This window comes from Phocoena sinus, chromosome 13 (genome assembly GCF_008692025.1).
Source record: "Phocoena sinus isolate mPhoSin1 chromosome 13, mPhoSin1.pri, whole genome shotgun sequence".
NCBI lineage: Eukaryota > Metazoa > Chordata > Mammalia > Artiodactyla > Phocoenidae > Phocoena > Phocoena sinus.
In genome coordinates this window covers 65,445,847-65,469,803 of record NC_045775.1, presented here as the reverse complement: position 1 = coordinate 65,469,803, position 23,957 = coordinate 65,445,847, and the positions used below count along the sequence as shown (strand labels likewise).

Here is a 23,957-nt window from a genome sequence, read left to right as displayed (position 1 = left end):
ACCGCCCGTCGAGATGACGTCACCACGCCGGCCAACTGAGACGCTTCATTGGTAAAGAGGAGTCTGACGCCTGCAATTCCCTCCTTAGCCGGAGGATGGTAGCAGAGGTCCATTAGTTCGTGTGTGTACCCTCAGAATTCCAATCATATGGGACATGGAAAGTTGTCCCACTTTCCCAGTATCTTGTGTGGTTCTTTCAGATATTTCCCAAGTGCTTACATTCACACTTGTTGTATCTTGTATGTAAGTATTTCTACCTAATGGAGATCCTGTATTTTATACAAGAGCAGCATACTATATATAGTCTACAATCTGTCTTGGATAGTGATTTTCCCAGTCAATTTTTGCGTACATCCATTCCATTCTCTTTAATAGCTGTGTCACATTACATAATTTACATGGCCAGTCCAATATTGATGGACTTTTGGTTGTTTTCAGTTTGGGGGCATTTTGTTTGTGTCCTCTGTTACAGATAGGCTGCAATGTGAACCTCTTTATACATGTGTATAGCTATATATAAATTTCTAGACATAGAATTTCTGGAATGAAAGAGATGCAAACTTAAAATATTGAAAGTTTTTCAAACAGTCTAATCTTCCTGATCAACCTTCAAAAATATTGTATCAACTTATACTCCACTCATAGTGAAACATTTATTGGATTTCTATTATGAGCCTTGTATCATGCTGGAGGTTGACAGTATGTATTTACATTTTAGACAATACCAAAAAACACCTGAGAGAGATAAGAGTGGAGCTCAAGTATAACATTTCCTCACAGTATCAGGCATAGGGATCTGTACCTGTTAGAAAAACTATGAATCCTGCCACAAGTCGAACAGCAAAGAACAGCATGTCCTACAGTAGGTCTGAAGGTATAATAGCATACTAAATTCCACTGTTATGTATAATAACAAATGTTTTTTGTTAGTTTTACTTTTCAGTTTCAAATTTCTGAAAGTATCTTACATACACTGTGAGTAATCTTCACAACCATTTGAGCTGGGTAAACTGAGTCAGGAAGGTCAGAATTATTGAATAAATGAATGAATGAATGAGTAAAAAGATCACTAACTTTAACATATCAGGGACAGTCATAGTCTAACCAAGTTTCAATCCACAAGCATTTATTTACAATTCTGAAAACTTCCACAGAATTACAAATGGGACAATAGTAGTAAATTACTATTTAGATAAAGAAAAGATACAAGTTAGCACAACCTAGTTTACAAACTTACAATTAGGCACATTCAATTTGGTGCTAAGTCATAAAATATTATTTTGCAATTTATGAAAAATATCCAATAGGCACGTAATGGCCAAAAAGTACAAATGATACAAATATCTATAGACATGACAGTGTACCAATTGTGACATAAATCTATCAGAAACTAGAAAATCTATTTTGGTCTTATAGTTCCAGCTTGCTAAAAGATACAGGCTTTGGGTGGGAACACAAAAAATCCAGACCTGGCCATAACAGGGTTTCCAAAAAGTATGGGAACTAGCAAAGAGTAGGCCTCTGGATGGGAGGGGGTCCAACATGAGATGAAACAATGCCTTAGTGGGTATGTAGTATGCTGGGATAGAAAATAAAGGAGCAAGGGATATTTGGAGAATCAGACAGCTAAGTATTTGACACTAACAAGACCTACTGGAGAACGGACTTAAGGATATGGGGAGGGGGAAGGGTGAGTTTTGACAGGGCGAGAGAGAGTCATGGACATATACACACTAACAAACGTAGTAAGGTAGATAGCTGGGGGGAAGCAGCCGCAAGGCACAGGGATATTAGCTCGGTGCTTTGTGACAGCCTGGAAGGGTGGGATGGGGAGAGTGGGAGGGAGGGAGACGCAAGAGGGAAGACATATGGGAACATATGTATATGTATAGCTGATTCACTTTGTTGTAAATCAGAAACTAACACACCATTGTAAAGCAATTATACCCCAATAAAGATGTTTAAAAAAAAAAAAAAAAAAAAAAAAAAAAAAAAAAAAAAATACCAGTATCCCATAGGGCCGCAGGTACCATGCAAGGGTTTGAGGGATTCCAGTGTTTAATTAAACCAAAATGTGACAATGGGAGGAATTAAGGAGAGCCTCAGGGATAGATGAACTGGGGATGTTACACCAAGACACGTCTCAGTTAACCTGATGGGTTCAAAATGCAGGAAGTGGGTATATGGGACAAGACAATGCCCTAATTGTAAGAATAAAGGTTTAGGTCAGGGTAGGGCCTCATGTTCCTAAGTGTTGAAATAGAGCTCTTTAGTTTCTTCCTCCTACATGTAAGATTCTTTGGAGGTTAAGATGATGCTCAACCTGCATGCTAAAGTTAAACGGCTGGAACTAGGGAGAGAAAATAAGTTACATAGGTTCGGAACCAGGAAAAGCCTAACTAAGGGTTTGCCTAAATAGAATTGAATGTTGGAACTGAATATTTTAATATGTAAACATTTTACTGATACCAAAATGTGTCTTACCACACTTCCCCCAATCTCACACCACCCACCCTAACCTGCAGTAGCTATGGGTCCCTTGATTTCCATGGAAATATAAAGAAAAGAGACACTGATCTGGCTTGCAGGTATTTAGTAAGTTGGTAGCCTCACATCACATACTAGTATCATGTGAGTAGGCCATCTGAAGTAGGAAGCTTAGGGGAAAAACCTTGAAAAACACTTAAAAGCTTAAGCCACATGTCTATACTACAACACCTTTCACAATTTCTTCTCAGATAAGCATCAACCCCATCAATGAAAAAACTCATATCTCATAATAGGAAAAACAGGCCTAAAAATTAAATGTGTGTCTTTGGAGGTCCCATCTATGGGATATCTTCCTAGTACCAGAAAAGTCCCCGGAAAGATCAATCTTTGCACCCCTCCCTGAAAGCTTACCACAAAGGAAAATGACTAGATCCATAGATTTCCTCCCTCAAACCAGCTTACCTCACATATAAATCATTAGCAACTCAGCCCTGACTCACATTACCACAGTCACAAGAGTGGTTGGGGAGCAAAGCACCAACCACGGGAACTAAAACAGAGGCAACCCAGGCCAAGTTGGGCTCATGGCAGATACTGCTCCTTACGCTTGGGTGAATAATGCGACTCACCGTAATGCCTTTTTCACAGACGCTTTTTAAAGTTTCTCCACAAAATCCAACAGGTCAAGTTCGTTCATGATGCTTCAAGATAAACAATCGTCAAGAGAAAAACATGCAGTATGTCTTACAATGTTGGAGTGCTTAAAAATATGACAAGGAAATAACCATGAGAACAAAACCAGAGCATTATAAAAAAATCTGTGTTCTACAAACATACCAGTGAATGCTATTAATAAGGTACTATGAGAGAAAACAAAATGAGAAATATACGTGAGACTGTTCCCTTTAGTGTACAGAATTCATGGCTGTTGCTGCACTATCGAGCTACTTACATCTGTGACTGTCTGTTCTGGTAATACAAAATGAGGCCAAAGTGTGGCAACTTGTTTCCCACAGAAACCAAAAAATCTACATGAATCCCTTTTCTCCTGTGCCATTTCACCTTATCTGCTCCCAGTTCTCCACGAATGTCCTCTTCCTTCTCTAATTATTCTCCTCTTCATTTTGCTTGGCCTTGCACCCAAGCATGCAAGACAGAGAATCCTAGAGGTCCAAGATTCTAGAGTGGCTGTTTGCAAGGGGGAGGAGATTACAGTAACTGCCACACTGTATATACTTCTGTGCAAAGAAAAAGGGACCGTATTCAGAATGTCTCTCACATATAAAGGAGCTGGATGGCAGGATACCTGTGTGGCCCAAGGAACTATAGGCAGCAAATTATGGGCAAAAGAATTGCAACCAAAGGCTGGAAGAGGAAAGGTTTGCAACCAGCTCTGTCTCCTAGCTCTCTGGTATTTGCGTCCAACGAGCAGTCTATTTTGTGAAGCATCAAGCACTGAAAAGAAGACTTCTGCTGCTGGAAGTTGACAGGAAGTAACATCCATGAGGGTAAGAATGCAAGATCAAGGCTTGTCCTAGAAACAATGCCCATAATGGAAAAAAAAAAAAAAGGAAAGCAGAAGAGAAATGTAAGTCGCAAGTCCAACCTGGCCCAGCCTGGCCCAGCCCAAGGAAGGTAGGAGTCAAGGAGACGAAACTGAAAGAGAAGAGCCTTGGACCACAACACTCTCCACAAGGTACACTCAACAAAGTTCACCCTACGCTTTAACCAAGTTACAAAAAGAGCTTCTTAATCCCTACTTCTGCTCCTTAAAAGCTGCTATAAGTTCACTAATTAGACAGATATGATTTCAGAACAACTGTAATAGTCCAACTAGATGGCTCTTGCCTTCCTAAGGATATTAATTAAATAAGATATATATAGCTCTAAGTATATGATACATAAAATATAATACTCTGCAGGATATAGGTAACTGTTAGTAAATTATATTAATGAACGTCTGTAAGAAATGTTGCAACGATTTCCCTAATGTAAGAGCCTGGGGGAGGTAAATCTGTCTTCTAGGATTTCCTCCCCAGAGCTCAGAAATGTAGGTGTTGTTTTAGCTCTCCTACACTCTCTCCAACCAACCCCGCCTTCCTGTTGGGGATCGGACCTCCCTATTGGCTATCTCATACCTTGAAACTGCCTGCCTTGTGACATCATTCTCCTACCAAGCCTACTACCACTTGGTAGAGTCTAAGGGTTTCCGTGGACTTGTCTGTAAATAAATTTGGATCATCACAAGTGACCGGTGACCAGTGACCAGTGACCAGTAACCAGTGACCTTTGTACTGGACACATGCGCCGTTCAGCTGCAGCCACTCAGACATCCTCTGGTGTTGTCTCCTCATCCCTTGTATCTGCAGTTGATGTTTTCTCTTCTTCTCTGACCACATCAGGTAAGAAAAGAAACTTTTTAAAGTTTTTCGTTAGATTTATTTTGCCCCTAAATTTACTAGTAGATTCAAAATAGCATGGAATAATGAGGGAAAGTACTGAACTAGAAGTCTGGAGACCTAATTTCAGTTTTGACTTTGGCATTTACTATCTGTGTGACTTTGGACAAATCATTGACTGTCTCGCAAAGCCTGATTTTTTCCTTATCTGTTACGTTAGGACACTACATTGGTTGATCACTCTGATCCCTTTTGTTCCCAATATTGAGGCTTAAAGGGTACCCATGTAGAAAATGAAATCAGAGCCTTCTCAAGAGTGTTTCAACAGAAACATAGAAGAGACAGGTGACATAGAAAACTAGCAATATATAGCAAGATGTTTCATCTCTAATGGTCTCCCTCCACTAATATTTCGACTAGTTGAAAAGAGAAAATAGGGAGAGAGGATGGAGAGTACTGGGCTATAGGGAGGCACAGAGTCAAACGTAAGGAAGTTTAGGATTGTTTTCATCAGCACAGGCCAACAGGAACCAAGAGATAGGATAAAAAAATAAGAATGAAGAGGGAAAGCATACAGGAGCTCTCAAGAAAAACGTAGTTTGCAATGGAATGTTGATGGGAACCAAAGATTTTAAATTAAAGCAGAAAGAGCATAGAGTGAATTCTGCTCAGAGCAGGGCAAAACAAAGTTGATTGTAGCAAATCCTTATTTTAACAGACTAAAAGGAAAGTAAGGACAGAACAGGGCATCACCAGGAAAGGCAGCTTACCAGGAAAGTCATACTCAGTGTTTTCTCTTTTATTGCCTCTCTGAATACAGTTGGCACCTGCCAGTTTTGAATGTAAACATTGTAGAAATATGTCCTGGAAATGATGCTTCCTATATACAAGAGACCAAAGTGGTTATCTAGGGGTCTGATTTTCAATGTTTGATTCTAATTTTTAAACTATGTAGACGTTTTACCAATTAAAAATTTTAAATGATATCTTCGAAATTGAATCAGAAGAACTATATCCTTTGTGTGATATGTAGGTTCTAAGGCAAGGTTGCTTTTCATCTTTACAGTTCTTTCCTTCCTAACACAGAGAGCACATTGATCAACAGCCATCGTTCGTTTTTAGATCTTAGCTACCTAAGAAGAAAAAGAAAAATTCAAGCCCCACATCTCTAATTCCACATTGAGGGAATTCACTGGCGGTCCAGTGGTTAGGACTCAGTGCTTTCACTGCCAGGGCCACGTGGTGCGGCAAAAAAATAAAAATAAAAAAAAAATTCTACATTTATCTAGAACAATATTGTGGAGTCCTTTCGATGTCCTTACATTTGAAAATCTTTTTTAATTGGATTCTAGTGATGATTTTTTTTTTAGGTTTTGGGATGTCATCTTCTTGGATGTTGAAGATAATAAGATAATGTAAGTTCTAGAATAAATACAAAAACCTTCTTGATACTTTTTAAGCTTCCTTTCTGCTTATTATATATTTCTATTCTTTGAACTATATTTCTACCAGGCTGAATACCTGTTACTTGCTGGGTAAAAATATGAATGGGCACAATAATGAAATTCTTTTACACTTATTATTTTGCTGTCTGCTTTGTACCAGTTTTCTTTGAAATACTTGTCTGCATATGTTGTGGCTATGTATACATTCACACTGATTGAATTTTGTTGTTTGTTATGCATTTTTACTGATATATCTTCCCTGTCTGTATGTACTGGCTAGGAATTCATTCAAAATCACCTTCTATCGTGTTTTTTGGTTAATAGTATTCACTAAAATACAGTGGGCAAAATTCACTTTCATAATATTGCATGTATGGTACAGAATGTCATTTGTTAGTAAACTCATTATGCTTTGACACTTGCCACATACCCCAGTTTTCATAACTATGTATTTCTTTTACGTTATGTAATATGTTTTTCATGATATTTCTTTGTCTTTCTAGAACTTATTGTATCTTCCTCCATATAAATCATACGCTATATATCAGCTTATTCATGTATTAATTATTACTGCTATTATTATTGGTGGTGCTGTTATAACCACTTTACAGATGAGTAATCTGAAGTAATCAGATAACGTTTTTCTTTCCAAAAGAACTTAAGAAATTTGCTTTCGGGTAAACATTTTGAGGTGGGATGAGAAACCAGGCTTGAGGAGGGTAAAAGTGATTCTTTAAATTTACCGGTTGGACTGAGCTATATGTGAACTCTAGGTAATAGCGTGAGAACTGCACAAGCAAAGTGAGACACTGAAGATTACAATGGTAATAGCCGTACTATTTTCTAACGGACAAAAAAAAATGCCTATAAATTCTATTTCTCCCGCTTTCTGGCAGTATCAAGCTCAGAGTAGTGTCCTGGCAAGGAAGTCTGGATACTTAGGTTCTGAAACCTGGTGAGGACACTAACATAATGAGAGAACTTGAACAAGTCAACTCCACCTCTCTGAGCCTCAGTTTCTTTCCTCATGAAATGAGACTGTGAAAATAGAAGTTCTATAAGAACCTCCTAGTTCTAAAATGCTTCCAGTCTACAAAACAGCATAGAAGTCCATACTAGTGCAGGCTGAAGGGAAAGACAGGGCAGGGAGAAGGTTGCTTCCAGCCTAGAGAGCAATGTCTGAATCATACCACTTGGGTCTTCTGCCCATCTGTGTCCAACATGGGAGCACAGGCAGCTAATACAGAAGAGTGTAAAACGGCTCAGTCCTTGCAACCATCATAACGGTCTGATTTTTGGTTTCTCAGTAAGTACTGACATTACAGGTGTCCGGATAGCAAGAACCTTAAGATAATGCTGTTCCTCAAACACAGTGAGAATGTATCAATCTCCCTGATTTTTTCATTACCCTCTTGTTCTCAAAGAAAATTTCCAAAATCCATCTCTGCTTGGAACTCTGAATTCTCTGCAGCACTCTCTTCCTGGGGTGAGCAACGCACCTTCCCTAACAGGAAGTGTCTGCAACTTCTCCAGAGTCTCTGCTCCTGCCGTCAGTTCGGCATCAGCTACTGGTACCTCTTTCCACACACTCATGGGTAGCGCCTACCTTCACCAACAGTCTAGCACAACTATGTTATCTGGAGTTGCTGACCAGAGCCAGACCTCCACTTCAGCTGCTTCCTATCTGGGTGTTCTTGACTGGGACATCACAGGAAGCACTGAAAAGAATTCTCCTTCACTCGGAGACTTGACTCTGGCAGTCACTGACCAGCACACAGCTGCTTCCTCCATGTTTATGGCAGCCCAGTATGATAAACTGCAGAAACCAATAACATGGTCCCTCTATATCCATCACTTTCTGCCAGGCTTGCTCAGGGACCACCATCTCAGATTCCAAACCAGGGACACAGCCTGTCACTTCCCTACCAGGAAGGAAGCCAGGTATGCTACTATAACCAAGGCACATTGGGGTCTCTACTGTATGGAGAACTTGGTTCCTGCCTGCAATCCTATGGCTCTGTGTCATACACAGGAAGTAGTGCCCCTGTGCAACCAGAAGTGGTTATGGTACTAAAGGAGATTCAGCCCACAAATATCCAACCACCAGCTTCCACCTCTGGAATCTACTACCCTGTGTCTGCTCAAGCCATCACAGAAACAAGTTTTCAAGGTGAGTACAAACAGCAAGAAAGTTGAACAATGAGGTCAGCATTCAAAAATGGGGTCAAATCTACAGCTGTGAAGTGGTGTACAGACAGGTAGAATTTAGATCCTGAGCCTTTAATAACCACTACCTTCGCTCAGGGCTCTCTGGTTTTAGATTCTATATAAGAACACCTAGGGCTTCCCTGGTGGTGCAGTGGTTAAAAATCCGCCTGCCAATGCAGGGAACATGGGTTTGAGCCCTAGTCAGGGAAGATCTCCCAGGCCGTGGACCAACTAAGCCCATGAGCCACAACTACTGAGCCTGCATTCTAGAGCCCGTGAGCCACAACTACTGAAGCCCACGCGCCTAGAGCCCGTGCTCCGCAGCAAGAGAAGCCACCACAATGAGAAGCCCGCACACCGCAACCAAGAGTAGGCCCCGCTAGCCACAACTAGAGAAAGCCCGTGCACAGAAATGAAGACCCAGTGCAGCCCAAAAAGTACATACATAAAATAAATAAGTTCAAAAAAAAAATAAATAAAAACTAATTTTAAAAAAGAACACCTAATGCAGGGGGGAAGGTGGGAGGGACACTCTAAAGGTCATCTATGCTACATGTACAAGAACCCCGAGAGCATACCAATAGGGACCACATTTTTCACTGCTGTAGCCGATCATTCCCCCTGTACTACCACACTGTAACACTCCCTTCCCTGATCTACTGCTACAGTCTCTTTGGAAGCTGTTTCACAACTCTTGCTGTCATAGTGCCAGTTTAACTGTCCTCACTTCCCTAATTTATACCAGGATTTAAGACCTTGTGGTCTGGGATTCTGTCCAGAGCAAGCAGGCTAAGACTCTGTCTTTGTTTATATATTTCATCAGGAAGGGCTCTACTCCCTCTCCTAGTTCATGGTGTGAAGTGTTCTTAGCCTCTCAGGAAAGTGGGGAGAATTGAAAGGACTCTATATGAGAATGCTAGGCTTTGTGAAACAGTTCATTTCTTTAAAAAATAAGACTCATTTTTTATTTGACTTTTAACAATCCTATGAAATACAAAGAAAGCCAAGAATCGGTGAAATGAAATGATCACCAGTAAGAATTCCAACAGTCACCCATTATCTCGTAGCATAGGGCAGTGTCCGTGATCCTTAAGAAGAGTTACTAGAAATGCCTTGTCCATCTTGCCCCTAAACACCAACACAGCAATCATGTACCTTGAAAGGTACATGATTGCTGTGTTGGTGTTTAAGGGGAGCATCTCACTTACCAGGGACTGACTTCTACCTGGATTGCTTTGTAGGGATGGAGACTTCCCTGGTGATGAAAAATTCCCTGGGATTTCAACCTCCAAGCCAGACATCTTGTGTGACACAAACTCAAGAACTCCCCAGGTCCTGCAGGAGCAGAAATATTCAGATACTTGAGAGTAACCCACCACCTGAACTTGGGGACATTTCAGGGACAGCTCCAGTCCAGAGTGCCAGTAGTCTCCTGGCCCTGCCTCCAGCTCCAAGCCAGGGACAAATAGAGAGTGAGCACTTGGAGGATATTAAAACCAAGCTTTCAAAGCCTCTGGATGCCTACCGGATCCCAAGAGAAAACCAAGAGCCTCCACTACTCCCTTTAGAAATCCCTGATATTCACCAGCTCCTGGCCTGCACTGATGCATCCCCTCAGCCAAGAGGAGCAGCCCGGTTCTGAAAATGCTGATCGGGGAAAGAACAGCCTGAATCTTGAGGACGTAGGCACACTTGAAAATGGGATGGAATCTCGCAGTGGTTTTGCAGACGTTACTACACTGGCAGAGGATATTCACCTTCCCCAGCTCTTTTATTCTTTGAAAGATCTTGATCAATCCAAAGGTCCCAACGTGATCAAAGCCAAAGACACCAGAGCCATTGAGGTGAATCAGGTGCAGGAAAAGCCAAGTGTCATAAAGGTTCCCTCTGCTCAACGCAGGAAGAACAAACATAAAGCCTCTGAGCCTATCAGTGGTGCTCCCAAGGCCAAAATCCAGCCAAAAAATCCAGCGTGCCTGTTAGGGGGAGAAGTGCTTGTATGCCATGCTGCAGTCAGTGACAGGGCTCCTGTGAACACGGCCAAGCATTCCAAAGGCAAACCTCAGAAAGCTGCATCCAGAAAGATCAGCAAAACGAAGAGCCATGGGCAGGAAAGGACCACAAGGACCAGAGGAAGGAAGAAGGCTGAAGAGAATAAGCAGTCAGGGAACAAAGTCAAGGCAGAAGAGAAGCCAACAATTCCCCAGACGAAGCGAAAGCAGCAAACTGGGCTTATCCAAGAGAACTTTAAAAAGCCTCGAACCTCCCTAGGCATGCGCATGCTGGAGCCTGTGAAGGTTTTTCATGCACTGGGGGAGGAGAATGATAAGAAAACTGGGCTCTCTTCCTGTCGGGTCTTGGGAAATTCAAGCAACCCTAAACACCCCCAGGCACCCCCAGCTATCCAGCCATGGAGGCATACCCCAAGTGAGGGTAAGAGTCCTGAGAAAACTCAAATCGAAGCCCAGCAACCAGACAGCAGAGCTGAAAAAGAGTGTCCATCTCCATCCCAGTATGAGCTGCCGCCTCCTGGGAAGGTCAAGTTGATACCTCTGGCGTTTTCTGCCTGGGACAAGCCTCAAGCTTGACCTGCTGCTCGGAGGCCACAGTCTCTGGCCTCACATCGGCCTGCTGTGGCTGACTGTGCCCAGCCTGCTTCTACTAACTCAGCTCAACCTCCAGGATTGAAGTGGGTAAAAGTGACTCTTTAAATTTACCGGTTGGACTGAGCTATATGTGAACCCTAGGTAATAGCGTGAGAACTGCACAAGCAAAGTAAGACACTGAAGATTACAATGGTAATAGCCGTACTGTTTTCTAACGGACAAAAAAAATGCCTATATTATAAGTTCTATTTCTTCTGCTTTCTGGCAGTATCATGCTCAGAGTAGTGTCCTGGCAAGCAAGTCCGGATACTTAGGTTCTGAAACCTGGTAAGGATGCTAACATAATGAGAGAACTTGAACAAGTCAACCCGACCTCTCTGAGCCTTGGTTTCCTTCCTCATGAAATGAGACTGTGAAAATAGAAGTTCTCTAAGGACCTCCTAGTTCTAAAATGCTTCCAGTCTACGAAACAGCATAGAAGTCCATACTAGTGCAGGCTGAAGGGAAAGACAGGGCAGGGAGAAGGTTGCTTCCAGCCTAGAGAGCAATGTCTGAGCCGTACCACTTGGGTCTTCTGCCCATCTGTGTCCAACATGGGAGCACAGGCAGCTAATACAGAAGAGTGTAAAACGGCTCAGTCCTTGCAACCATCATAACGGTCTGATTTTTGGTTTCTCAGTAAGTACTGACATTACAGGTGTCCGGATAGCAAGAACCTTAAGATAATGCTGTTCCTCAAACACAGTGAGAATGTATCAATCTCCCTGATTTTTTCATTACCCTCCTGTTCTTACAGAAAATTTCCAAAATCCATCTCTGCTTGGAACTCTGAATTCTCTGCAGCACTCTCTTCCTGGGGTGAGCAACGCACCTTCCCTAACAGGAAGTGTCTGCAACTTCTCCAGAGTCTCTGCTCCTGCCGTCAGTTCGGCATCAGCTACTGGTACCTCTGTCCAGACACTCATGGGTAGCGCCTACCTTCACCAACAGTCTAGCACAACTATGTTATCTGGAGTTACTGACCAGAGCCAGACCTCCACTTCAGCTGCTTCCTATCTGGGTGTTCTTGACTGGGACATCACAGGAAGCACTGAAAAGAATTCTCCTTCACTCAGAGACTTGACTCTGGCAGTCACTGACCAGCACACAGCTGCTTCATCCATGTTTATGGCAGCCCAGTATGATAAAACTGCAGACACTAATAACATGGTCCCTCTATATCCATCACTTTCTGCCAGGCTTGCTCAGGGAACACCATCTCAAATTCCAGATCAGGGACACAGCCTGTCACTTCCCTACCAGGAAGGAAGCCAGGTATGCTACTATAACCAAGGCACATAGGGGTCTCTATTGTATGGAGAACTTGGTTCCTGCCTGCAATCCTATGGCTCTGTGTCTTACACAGGAAGTAGGGCCTCTGTGTAATCAGCAAAACGAAGAGCCATGGGCAGGAAAGGACCACAAGGACCAGAGGAAGGAAGAAGGCTGAAGAGAATAAGCAGCCAGGGAACAAAGTCAAGGCAGAAGAGAGGACAAAAATTCCCCAGACGAAATGAAAGAAGCAGCAAACTAAGCTTATGCAAGAGAACTTTAAAAAGCCTCGAACCCCCCTAGGCATGTGCAGGCTGGGGTCTGTGAAGGTTTTTCATGCACTGGGGGAGGAGAATGATAAGAAAACTGGGCTCTCTTCCTGTCGGGTCTTGGGAAATTCAAGCAACCCTAAACACCCCCAGGCACCCCCAGCTATCCAGCCATGGTGGCATACCCCACGTGAGGGTAAGAGTCCTGAGAAAACTCAAGTCGAAGCCCAGAAACTAGACAGCAGTGCTGAAAAAGAGTGTCCATCTCCATCCCAGTATGAGCTGCCGCCTCCTGGGAAGGTCAAGTTGATACCTCTGCCGTTTTCTGCCTGGGACAAGCCTCAAGCTCGACCTGCTCCTCGGAGGCCACAGTCTCTGTCCTCTCATTGGCCTGCTGTGGCTGACCGTGCCCAGCTTGCTTCTACTAACTCAGCTCAACCTCCTGCAGTGAGTTCATCCCAGCCAGCTCCTGCCTCTTTGCCGGGTCCTGCCAAACCATCTCAGCCAACTATGACTAACCAACCCAACCGCGTTGGACCGACCATACCCAGCCTAGTGTCCCTCAGTCTGCTGCTGCTAGGCCTGCACCCTACAAAACTTCATCTTGCACTTCTCTCCAGCGGGAGCCTGTTCCCCCTGCTGTGACTAAGCGCCAGTCCCCACCCAAGCTCCAAACCCCATTTCTACTCCAAGACTTCAGCGAGCAACCAGTTCCATGGAGGGAACCCAATGTTCCTGAGCCAGTAATGTCAAAGCCCATCGAACAAGAGCAGAGGCCAGAGCGGGAGGCCATGAAGAGACGGGCTCAACAAGAACGTTACAATGCTGCCAAATACACCTCTTTGGGGAAACTGCAATTTTTCATTGAGAGGAAAAAAGAAATGGAAATTGCTGACTACTATGGATATGTAAAGTAAGAGCTGCTAGCAGTGTTGGTGCCACCTTGGGGACCAGCTGCTCTTCCATATACAGTAAGATAGGTATAAATTTCTCTATTTATTTTGATATATTTTAAAACAATAAAACTGAATAAATACATGTAATAGAATTAATAGGTAATAAAACTTTTGAATTTTGAGATGCTACCTGTGGTGTGTTTTTTTTTTTTTTTTGTTTTTTGATGGGGTTGGAATCAAAGTCTGCATGAGAAAGGAATGACTGAAAGTTAGATGGGAGAATGAAGGAAAGGGGTAAAAACTGAGGAAAGAGAAAGGAACTTGGCCCAGGGCTAGGAAGGCCAAAAGACATTTATGGATTTATGAAAGGAAGCAGGAGTGAGGATGAAATGGCAGAAGTAAAAAGCAGGGTCAGTGGTCAGGGGTGAAAGAACAAAATTTGAGTAGAGTTGAAGATGACAGAAGGTGAGTCTAGGTTTACTAGGAGAAATAGAAAAACTCTCTTGGAGAGGTTGGCCTTAAGTCTCACAACCACCAGATAGGTATTTAAGAAAACAGGAGGTTCAGGACACATCTCTGAAAAGCTAGAGCTGCCTTATTCAGGTGTGATTATAGTGGGGGAATAGGAAATCTACCAGAGAGGTGGCTAGGGCTCAGAGTTATCCTAGGGGCAGCTGACGACAGGGGCAGAGCCAAAGGGAACTGCTGCATCAGGAGGCCCACGAATAGGGCCTGACATGTAAATCACCATGTACTCAACACCTAAGCACCAGGGCAGCTAATGCACTATTCAGTTAATCCTGGCAACGACAGGCAAGGCCAGTATTCCTGTGCCACTTCACTTAGAGAGGTGCAGCAAAGGGCTGAGGTCACGTCGCATGTGGAGGTACAAGGCCTCAATTGCAGGCCCAAATGCCTCCAAAGTTCTCAGTATTTGTAAGTGCCCGCAGGCGGCCAACCTGGCTTTCAGAGCACAGCATCCTGAGGTTACTGGTCAACGAGATCAAACTTCTGGACGGGCCTAAATATTACCTTGCGGGGCTTCTTCCGTTGACCAGGGCACGTGCTGCCTTCTGTAAACATCATCAACTGAAATGCACGAGAAAATCCGACGGAAGCATCCACTCTCACGGGTGAGAGCCGTGGGGGCACGCACACTGGGCAGCTGCTCCAACAGCCACAGGACCCAGGCGCCCAGCGGTTCACGGGCTCCCTGTGAGGCCTCGTGGGGCAGGTCGAGGGAGTGAGGATGGGAGAGAGCGGCAGGAGTGGGCGTCAAAAGGAATGCAGTGGGGAGAAGGGAGAGATGGAGACAGTGGAGAGTGGACAGTGACCATGGAAAAACTGGCAATGTTCATTTTCAAAATTAATTTTTTGAGATATCATTCACATGCCATAACATTCACCTTCTGAAACTGCAAATTCAGCATCATTTGGTACATTCACAAGCCTGTACAACCATCACCGTCATCTAACCCATCACGTTTTCATCACCCCACAAAGAAGCCCCCATAACCATCAGCAGGCCCTCTTCATCCCCTCCTCCTTCAGTCCCTGCAACCATTAACTTCCTTTCTGTCGCTATGGTTTTGCCTTTTCTGGACATTTCATGACATAATACAAATGGGACCACTGTGTGTGGCTTCTTTCACTTAGCATATTTTCAAGTTTGTCCATGTCGTAGCATGTGTCAGTACTTCATTCCTTTTTATGAATGTATAATATTTCACATATACACCACATTTAAAAATCCATTCATCCATTGATGGGCATTTGGTTTTTTTACACTAATAATCTCCACTTATTGACAGTTTATTCTGTGCCAGGCAGCACCAGGCTAAGTTACTGACCTTATTTCACAGATAAAGAGGCTTGGAGAGTGTGAAGAGTTTGCCCAAGATTAAGAGCTAGCAACTGGGGGAACTGGGGTTTGAACTCAGGTGAACTTCAGAGGTAATAAATTCACATGACAGAACATTAGAAAAGGTACACAAGGGTATTCATTGAAAAGTCACCCTTTTCCCCACATGCCCCAGCCACACATTTCCCTCCTCAGAGACGTCTGCTTTTGCCGTGCTGTGGATCCTTCCAGAGAACTATTTATACGTCAACATGTATGTATCACAATTTATTGACTAATCTGTCCCACTGATTTGAAATGTCACTTTTATGGTATAATAGATTCTTATACATATTTATATTACTTTTTTCAGAGCTGTCCTGACTCGGTTTTGCCTATCTTTTCTGTTTTCCATTTCTCTAAAATCCTTTTTATCTTCAAAAAAATTTTTCCTTTTCCTGTTTGTTTCTCTTAAGGCATTATGTTCATTCACTCGTATGATTTTATTTAAATGATTTACTTTTGGCGGTGTCGGGTATTAGTTGCAGCACGTGGGCTCTTCGTTGCAGCGCAGGGGCTCTTCCTCACGGCTAGTGGGCTCCCTAGTTGTGGCGCGTGGGCTCCACAGCACGTGGGCTCAGTAGTTGGGGCGTGCGGGCTTACTCGGCCTGCGGCATGGGGCATCTCAGTTCCTCACCCAGGGATCGAACCTGCATCCCCTGCATTGGAAGGCAGATTCTTAACCACTGGACAACCAGGGAAGTCCCCACTCTTGTATTATTTTAAATTTAGTCCTCATTTCTGAATTTTTTTTCTTTTATTTTGAATTCTGTCCTGAGTTCTATCATCTTACCTAATATTCTGATTTATGCTGTTCTTTCATGGTTTTTTTTATTATGGTAAAATATACATAAAACAAAATTTAGTATTTCAACCATTTTCAAGTATACAATTCAGTGACATTAAATACACTCACAATGCTGTGCGACCATCACCACTATCCAAATTCAAAATAATTATGTCTAAAGATTGAGCAGGACCTCAGAAAGATGGAGGCAGCAGCATACTTTCTGAATCTCTTCAAACCCTTTCATGGAAGAAGATTAACTAAAACCAAACACCCATAGGTGGCATTTATCAGTATTTACCATTTCCAGAACTTTTTCACCATCCCAAACAGAGACTCTAGAGCCATTAAACAATAACTTCCCATTCCCTCCTCAATCCATGTTCTTTCATCTTTTCCATTGTTTTTCCTAACATCTTTTAGCCCACTTTGAAATAATAGGTTACAGTTTTGATCTGTTTTGTGGACCTGTCTTTTCCAACTTGATTTTATTGTCTGAAGAGATGCTATTCTGCTCCTTATTCTCTTTTTTCTTACACTACCTCTGTACGGGATTTGATCCCAATCCTTTTCTTTTATTGATTTTTGGATGAAAAAAGTTTTAAAGCACTTTGAAAAGGAGGTGCGAGGCCATGCGGAAACGTGTTCCTCATGGCTGTTTCATCAATGCTTCACTTATACTGTTTTGAAATAACTCTTTTCCAGGAGGTATAAACCAGTGGGCTTTACCATTGGACAGAGTGCAGAGAAAGGACCCCACGAAAGCTGATCACCTTAGCAAAAATGATTTAGTTATGATTTCACCCAAGATTGGTCACAAACCAGCCTGGGAAACTCAATGAACCAGAGACAAGGTATAATGCCATCTTTCCTTCTCTCTGCCTCAGCTCTCAAGGATTGGTCACCTACATGTTATTCGTAATTATTAGTTGGTTTCTGTTCATAATTACTATCAGAAGACACAGCACTTATGGGCCTAATTACACTGCCCGGCTACACACCATTCTTCTTCATTTTGGCTTCCTGTCCACCAGCTGGAAGCTGATTTATTTTTGTTCTCCCTTCACCACAGCCCAGTAATTTTTGTGAATGACTCTCAGTCTCACCAGAATCTGTATCTCTCACTCTGCCCCAACATCTCACCCCATCATTCGCTCCCTGAAGTGTACTCTAGAAATTTAGGTAAACTGGATATTTTAACATGGTTGACCATCTCTTATGAAACCAGAAGAAGAGCAGCTCTCTTATGGAATGACGGAGAACTTGTAAGGATAAAACACCAGTCTGCAGGAGAAAGGGAAGAGAAGAATGATGGAAATAGTTTCCGGAAAACTGTTTTTACATTATGTTTTGTTTGTTCCTGGTAAATAAACTGAAATCTTCTAAACATTAAAAAAAATCTAAACCACTAAATTCAATAATACAGGAATATAACTTTTAAAAAAAAATTTCTTTGGCTGAGCAGCATGTGGGATCTCAGCTCCCCAATTAGGGATTGAACCCACGCCTGCTGCACTGGAAGCGCAGAGTCTTAACCACTGGACCACCAGGTAAGTCCCAGGAATATAACTTTTAGAGGAGAAGTTATAAACCCCTTGGCTATATGAACTGGAGACTTTTAGTAAGAAGTCATATATTTTAAATGACTTGGAGCTTTAAAGAAAGGAAGGAAGGAAGGAAGAAAAAGGGACTTCCTTGGTGGTGCAGTGGATATAATATCAAAAATAAAGTAATTAATTAAATAAATTTAAAAAAGAAAAAAAATGCTGAAATCCACTGACTAATTATTCAGGCTGTTATATCTCACTATTTCCAGATACATCCCTTTCAAAACTTTTGGTAAAACGTTACCTTATGTCAGAACAAATGAATTACAAACTTTTCTCTTTGTCCAAAATTTGAGAAATTCCCCTATACTTCTACCTTCAAATTTTATAAAAAGGGAAAAGTAGTGACAACCCTTATACTTACATCCAATTGCATCATCTGGCCACATGCCTTCTACATCAATCAAATATCTACAAAAAAAAAAATTCGAGTCATTTGTAAATAAAAAGAAAAGAAAATCAAGGTTTCGCAAAAAATGTCAAATTTCGCTTTACAAATATAGATATAAAAATCCTAAGAAAATATCAGCAATCTAATCAATAATTCTTAAAGAATGATATACACCAGGACTACAAAAAGGCATTGTTACAAGGATGCAAGGATAACGCAACTTTAGAAAATTTATTAATATAATTATTTACATTGATACAACAACTTAATTAATAAATGAAAGAGAATAAAATACAGGACAAAACTGGCAGATGTTAAAAAGTTATCTGATAACGTGCAACAGTCAGTTTGGGTGAAAATGCTCTGTATGCTAAAAACAGGAGGCTTAATATGACAGAGTATTCATCAAGAACCAACAAATAACAAATGACAAATCAGGACAAATATTAACATCATATCTAAAAAACCCTATCTAACCAACCATAGGAGCCAGAGACTTAGGAATCACCCTCACTGACAGCTATTTCTCCCTCACCCTCATCCTCAGCCCACCACCAGTGCTAACAATGATACTGCCTACATACCTCTAGAATCTGTCCACATCTTTCCACCAAAATGATCACCATACCCTGGTCCAAGCCACCATTATGCCCAATTTCTACAAAAGTCTCCTAACTTGTTTCCTTGTTTCCACTCTTTCTCCCTGCAGTGTATTCTCCACTCGGTAGCAAAATAATAGGTTGAAAATGCAACTGGGTATGTTCCATGCACTCACCTTCAACAAAAAAAGTTCAGTGGTTTTCTATTACTCTTAAAGTCTGAAACCTTAAACATAAGCCTGCACAATCGAGCTCCTGCCCACACTTGTAGCTCCATTATAATCACATGCTCCCCCAACAGCCCCACCTTCCTGGCCAGTTCCTCCAGCACACCATATGCTTTCCTCTTATAGGATCTTTTGCTATTCCTTATGCTCAGAAATCTCTCTCCAATGTCCCTATCTGCTTAATACCTACTCATCCTTCAGATATCAGCTGAAACATCCCTAAATAAGCCTTCTCTAATCTCCATGATGAGATCAAATCCTCCCTAAAATATGCTCTCATGGAACCATGTTCCTCTCCTTGTCATTTGTCAGAGATGTAATTCTACATGCAGTGTATGATTCTTGAATATCTATTCCCTCTCTGGACTGTTAGAATTCACAAAGGGCAGGTCAAGTCTCTTCACTCACAAAATGTCACAAGTCTTTTTGCTAGCCCCCAGCACAGTGCTTAGACATAACACATGCTCAATAAGTACCTCCTGCGTGAACAACCATAAATTCGTATAGTGTAGCAACATCCACAAAAAACATAAGGGCACCAACTCTTTGATGCAGAAGTCCCATTCTGAGTGAAGTTAACTGAGACAAAGCATATATATTCAAAGGTGTTCACACAGCAATGTCCATTACTTTGACGTTTTATAATATCAAAAACTTCAGACTTTTATATGTTCATCAGTGAGCAAAGGAACAATGCAGCCTTAAAAAAAATAAACAAATGGGACCTAATGAAACTTAAAGCTTTTGCACAGCAAAGGAAAGTATAAATAGGATGAAAAGACAACCCTCAGGATGGGAGAAAATATTTGCAAACAAATCAACAGACAATGGATTATTCTCCAAAATATATAAATAGGTCATGTAGCTCATTATTAAAAAAACAAACAACCCAATCAAAAAATGGGAAGAAGACCTAAATAGACATTTCTCCAAAGAACACATACAGATGGCCAAGAGGCACATGAAAAACTGTTCAATATCACTAATCATCACTCAACATCCTGCTGCACTTGATTCTTTTATCATAATTAACCCACTTATACTCACTACATGTTTCTCTTCCTAGATAACTGTAAGTTGCTACTGAACAAAGACTTCTACTCACCTCTGTATCCCCGTGCCCTAACAACAAACCTATAAGGCTCTCGGTGTTTACTGAAACAATGTATTTTCTGAGTCTCTACCAATTCTAGGGAGTGCATAGTATAGCCTCCTCCTCATTATCAGTGAGCCTGGCATCTGTGGGAGGGCCTTACAGCAGACGAAGTCACCAATGGATCATAACTAAGGTCCTGAGACTGCAATGGCAGACAGCATGGTGAAGTTAGCCCACTGCATGCAGACGACCCACAGAGGAGTCAGCATATGCGATGGACTACACTTGGTATAACATGTGAACAATCAAGGTTTACAAACGTGTTCTCATGCACTTGTAAGGATCTTCTAGCCCATGCGGAACAGACAGAACACACACAAAGGAGCCTGCAGGAAGTGAGTAGGCCGGCAGCTGAGCCCTAACATCTTTAGAGGTAACATTTCTGTGACTACAGTTTACACAAATCAGATCATTTGCCCCCTTTCTAGACACCCTGGTTATCACAGGCAAGGCCAAGCCTCTCAAGTTTTAAAGCTAAAGTAGAGGGAAGATCTGTGAATAGGGCTTAAGATATTTAAGAGCTAGTACCTGCATTAAGCAACCAGGTTATAGAATGAAAATTTATCTTGAAATTCCAGTCTCTCCCTCTCTCTCTCTCTCGCCTCCTAGCCCCTATCTTCCCACCTCCATCTCTATTCCCTCTCCCCTACTCCCTGTTTTATGTATATACGTGCATCATTTTATCTATACACGGAATATTTACTGTCTGTTACATTTATTTAATAAAGTGCACACTCCTCAGGCTCAATTTAGAAAGAGGACAAAATGAACACTTTCACATGGGCGTCAGTGGCGTTCCAAAGACAAAAGATTCCTCAGCCTTAAAACATGGCAAACACCATGTTCCTTCTGATAGTTAGATGCTAGAAAAAGGCAAGTGGATCCTTAAAATTCACACGCTATTAAGACCTACTATCAACAGAGTAGATCTTGAAGTGGAAACAAGAAAACACCAGCCTTTTAAGTTCTTCCTGTCTGAAGATAAGAGTAAGAGGTGGTAGTGTTCTTCCTCACTTGCACCCAAAGTGTAAAAGCAGCAAAAATATCTCAAACAGGGCTTCCCTGGTGGCGCAGTGGTTGAGAGTCCGCCTGCCGATGCAGGGGACACGGGTTCGTGCCCCGGTCCGGGAAGATCCCGCATGCCGCGGAGCGGCTGGGCCCGGGAGCCATGGCCGCTGAGCCTGTGCGTCTGGAGCCTGTGCTCCACAAGGGGAGAGGCCCCAACAGTGAGAGGCCCGCGTACCGCAAAAAAAAAAAAAAAAAAATCTCAAACACATATGTGATGAGGAAGCCACTCTTCTGGTCCACTCTGTTTTGTTTTGCTTCTAGGGATGTCTCACTCCGAACCCTTGCTTTTGGTTTTCTCTTTTATGTATGCTAAGAACCCGAGAGTCTTAACCTTTTCTTCCACCTCTCAACCAATAAATAGGACAAAAGAACATTTTTATTTTTTTATGTTTTTTCCATTCAAATTTTTAAAAAAGAGATAAGTAAGCTAGTTCAGTTGATATTTCTTCCAAAAATCACTTTCCAAACAAAACTAAACTGTTAGTGACCATAAATAGGAAAAGCACCATACGCTATTAGCACCATCTGACATTTCCACCTCTCAACCAATAAATAGGACAAAAGAACATTTTTATTTTTTTATGTTTTTTCCATTCAAATTTTTAAAAAAGAGATAAGTAAGCAAGTTCAGTTGATATTTCTTCCATAAATCACTTTCCAAACTAAACTAAATTGTTAGTGACCATAAATAGGAAAAGCACCATACTCTATTAGCACCATCTGACATTTCCACCTTAATGTTACCAAACACAACAGGCCTAATGTCAGAACTATTAAAAATGTTAAAAATCCCCAACCCCACTCAAAATGCATACAAAGTTCAGGTAAAAGAAAAACAAAAACAACTCACCATTGTCTTTATTTTCTTGCAGAAATTCATTTAAATTCCCACTGGAATTTAAAACTAGTGTCGTCATCTGGAACCTGATGCCCAATTGTACAAATTTTTAAATAAGGAATAGTTTCTGGTAAGTCCTATAAGGCAAAACCAGGACAATATGTATTATTTCCTTTGCAGGGAAAGAATAAAAAATTAGAGAAGGCAGAATACAAATCAAGAGAGTACGTTAAACTTAGTATGTCAGTCATTCTGATAAGAGCCATTTTTTCCAAAGCTGCTTTAACCAGTAATTATCACTTGATTTTCATTAAAACTGCAGAATGGACAGTTACTAGGCATGCAAAAGGAAAAGCAAATCTATATGAATGAATGGACATGTAACTCAAAATGATATAAACAGTTCGACCTACATTTATGTTCTATCTTACATTTCAAGGGACATAAAGCGGCTGTGATTTAAGCAGAAGAGTAGAACAGAGTCAGAAGAACTTGGATTCGAATTAGAAAATAGAGGCAATTTCAGGCATTGTTGAGAACTGGTATTCTTGGGGTGGGAGAAAGTAGACTATCATTAGAAGACAGAAAAGGATAAGTGAACATTCTCTAGTTCTGAATTTAAATGGAAAGTAGCAGTATGAACCTATGACCTATTTTAAAAATGTTAAAAACAAACATATTTCCTAGCTCTGACCACTGAAAAAGTCTAGAAACAACTGATGTCATGTCAAAAGGACTCAGGAGTAACTGAGAAGCTCCAACTGGCCAAAGATAGGGCCTCAGTTAGAATAATAACTGCAATGGAGTCCACGGTGATATGAATAAATAAATTTTACAAAATTGGTCACCACTGGAGGATATTTGTGAATCAACTCATTAGTTTGAAAACTCTTAAACAAAAGAAGAGAATCATGCCTCTACAACTGGGCAACCAAACAGTTGATGAGGGGAATCTTCTCCTCGTACAAATATACCCAGCTAATAAGTGAAAAAAAGAACAATAGAATTCACCATTTTTTGAAGCCTCAACTGAATTAATGGATGTAGGTATGAATCATCAGTGACTGCTAATACCATAGAAAGACACAATTACATACGTCTCCATGGAAGAACACATCATCACCTATGAAGCTGTCTTGCCAAAACAAAACATGCAAGCTTCCCTCTGATCAACTACTAATTTACAGGAAATAAAAGGATTGAAGAATATGTTAACAACACATGGACTGTAATCATCAAAATCTAGATGGGACAAATTACCTGGTTTCTCTAAAAATAAAACTCAAGGGGGAAAAAAAAGTGAGAGAGACATGGAGGGACAGCCTAGAGATTAAATAAGACTTCAGAGACCTAACAATCAACGGCAAAGTGTGGACCTTATTTGGATCTAATTCAAAATTCTTAAAAACAATTTTTTAAGGCATTTAGGAGACAACTGCGAATTTGAGCACTCCCTGGGTGTTTACTCTTAAAAAATGATATTAAGGAATAAAAGTCCTATATTTTAAATATACATACCAAAAATGTATAGCTGGGGCTTCCCTGGTGGCACAGTGGTTGAGAATCTGCCTGCCAATGCAGGGAACACAGGTTCGAGCCCTGGTCTGGGAAGATCCCACATGCCGCGGAGCAACTAGGCCTGTGAGCCACAACTACTGAGCCTGCGCATCTGGAGCCTGTTCTCCACAACAAGAAAGGCCACGATAGTGAGGGGCCCGTGCGCTGCGATGAAGAGCGTCCCCCGCTTGCCGCCAGTAGAG

General features: G+C 41.6%; 1 protein-coding gene across 1 annotated transcript; it reads left to right on the top strand.

Annotated features, from left to right (window-relative positions):
- Positions 1–4,792: 4,792 nt before the first annotated feature.
- Positions 4,793–13,645, top strand: LOC116764043 (uncharacterized protein C2orf78-like). Its single transcript, XM_032652258.1, is given in 7 exon segments — positions 4,793–4,892; positions 7,759–8,145; positions 8,148–8,504; positions 9,784–10,151; positions 10,153–10,839; positions 12,789–13,245; positions 13,248–13,645. Coding segments are annotated over 7 exon segments (2,754 nt in total).
- Positions 13,646–23,957: the final 10,312 nt, after the last annotated feature.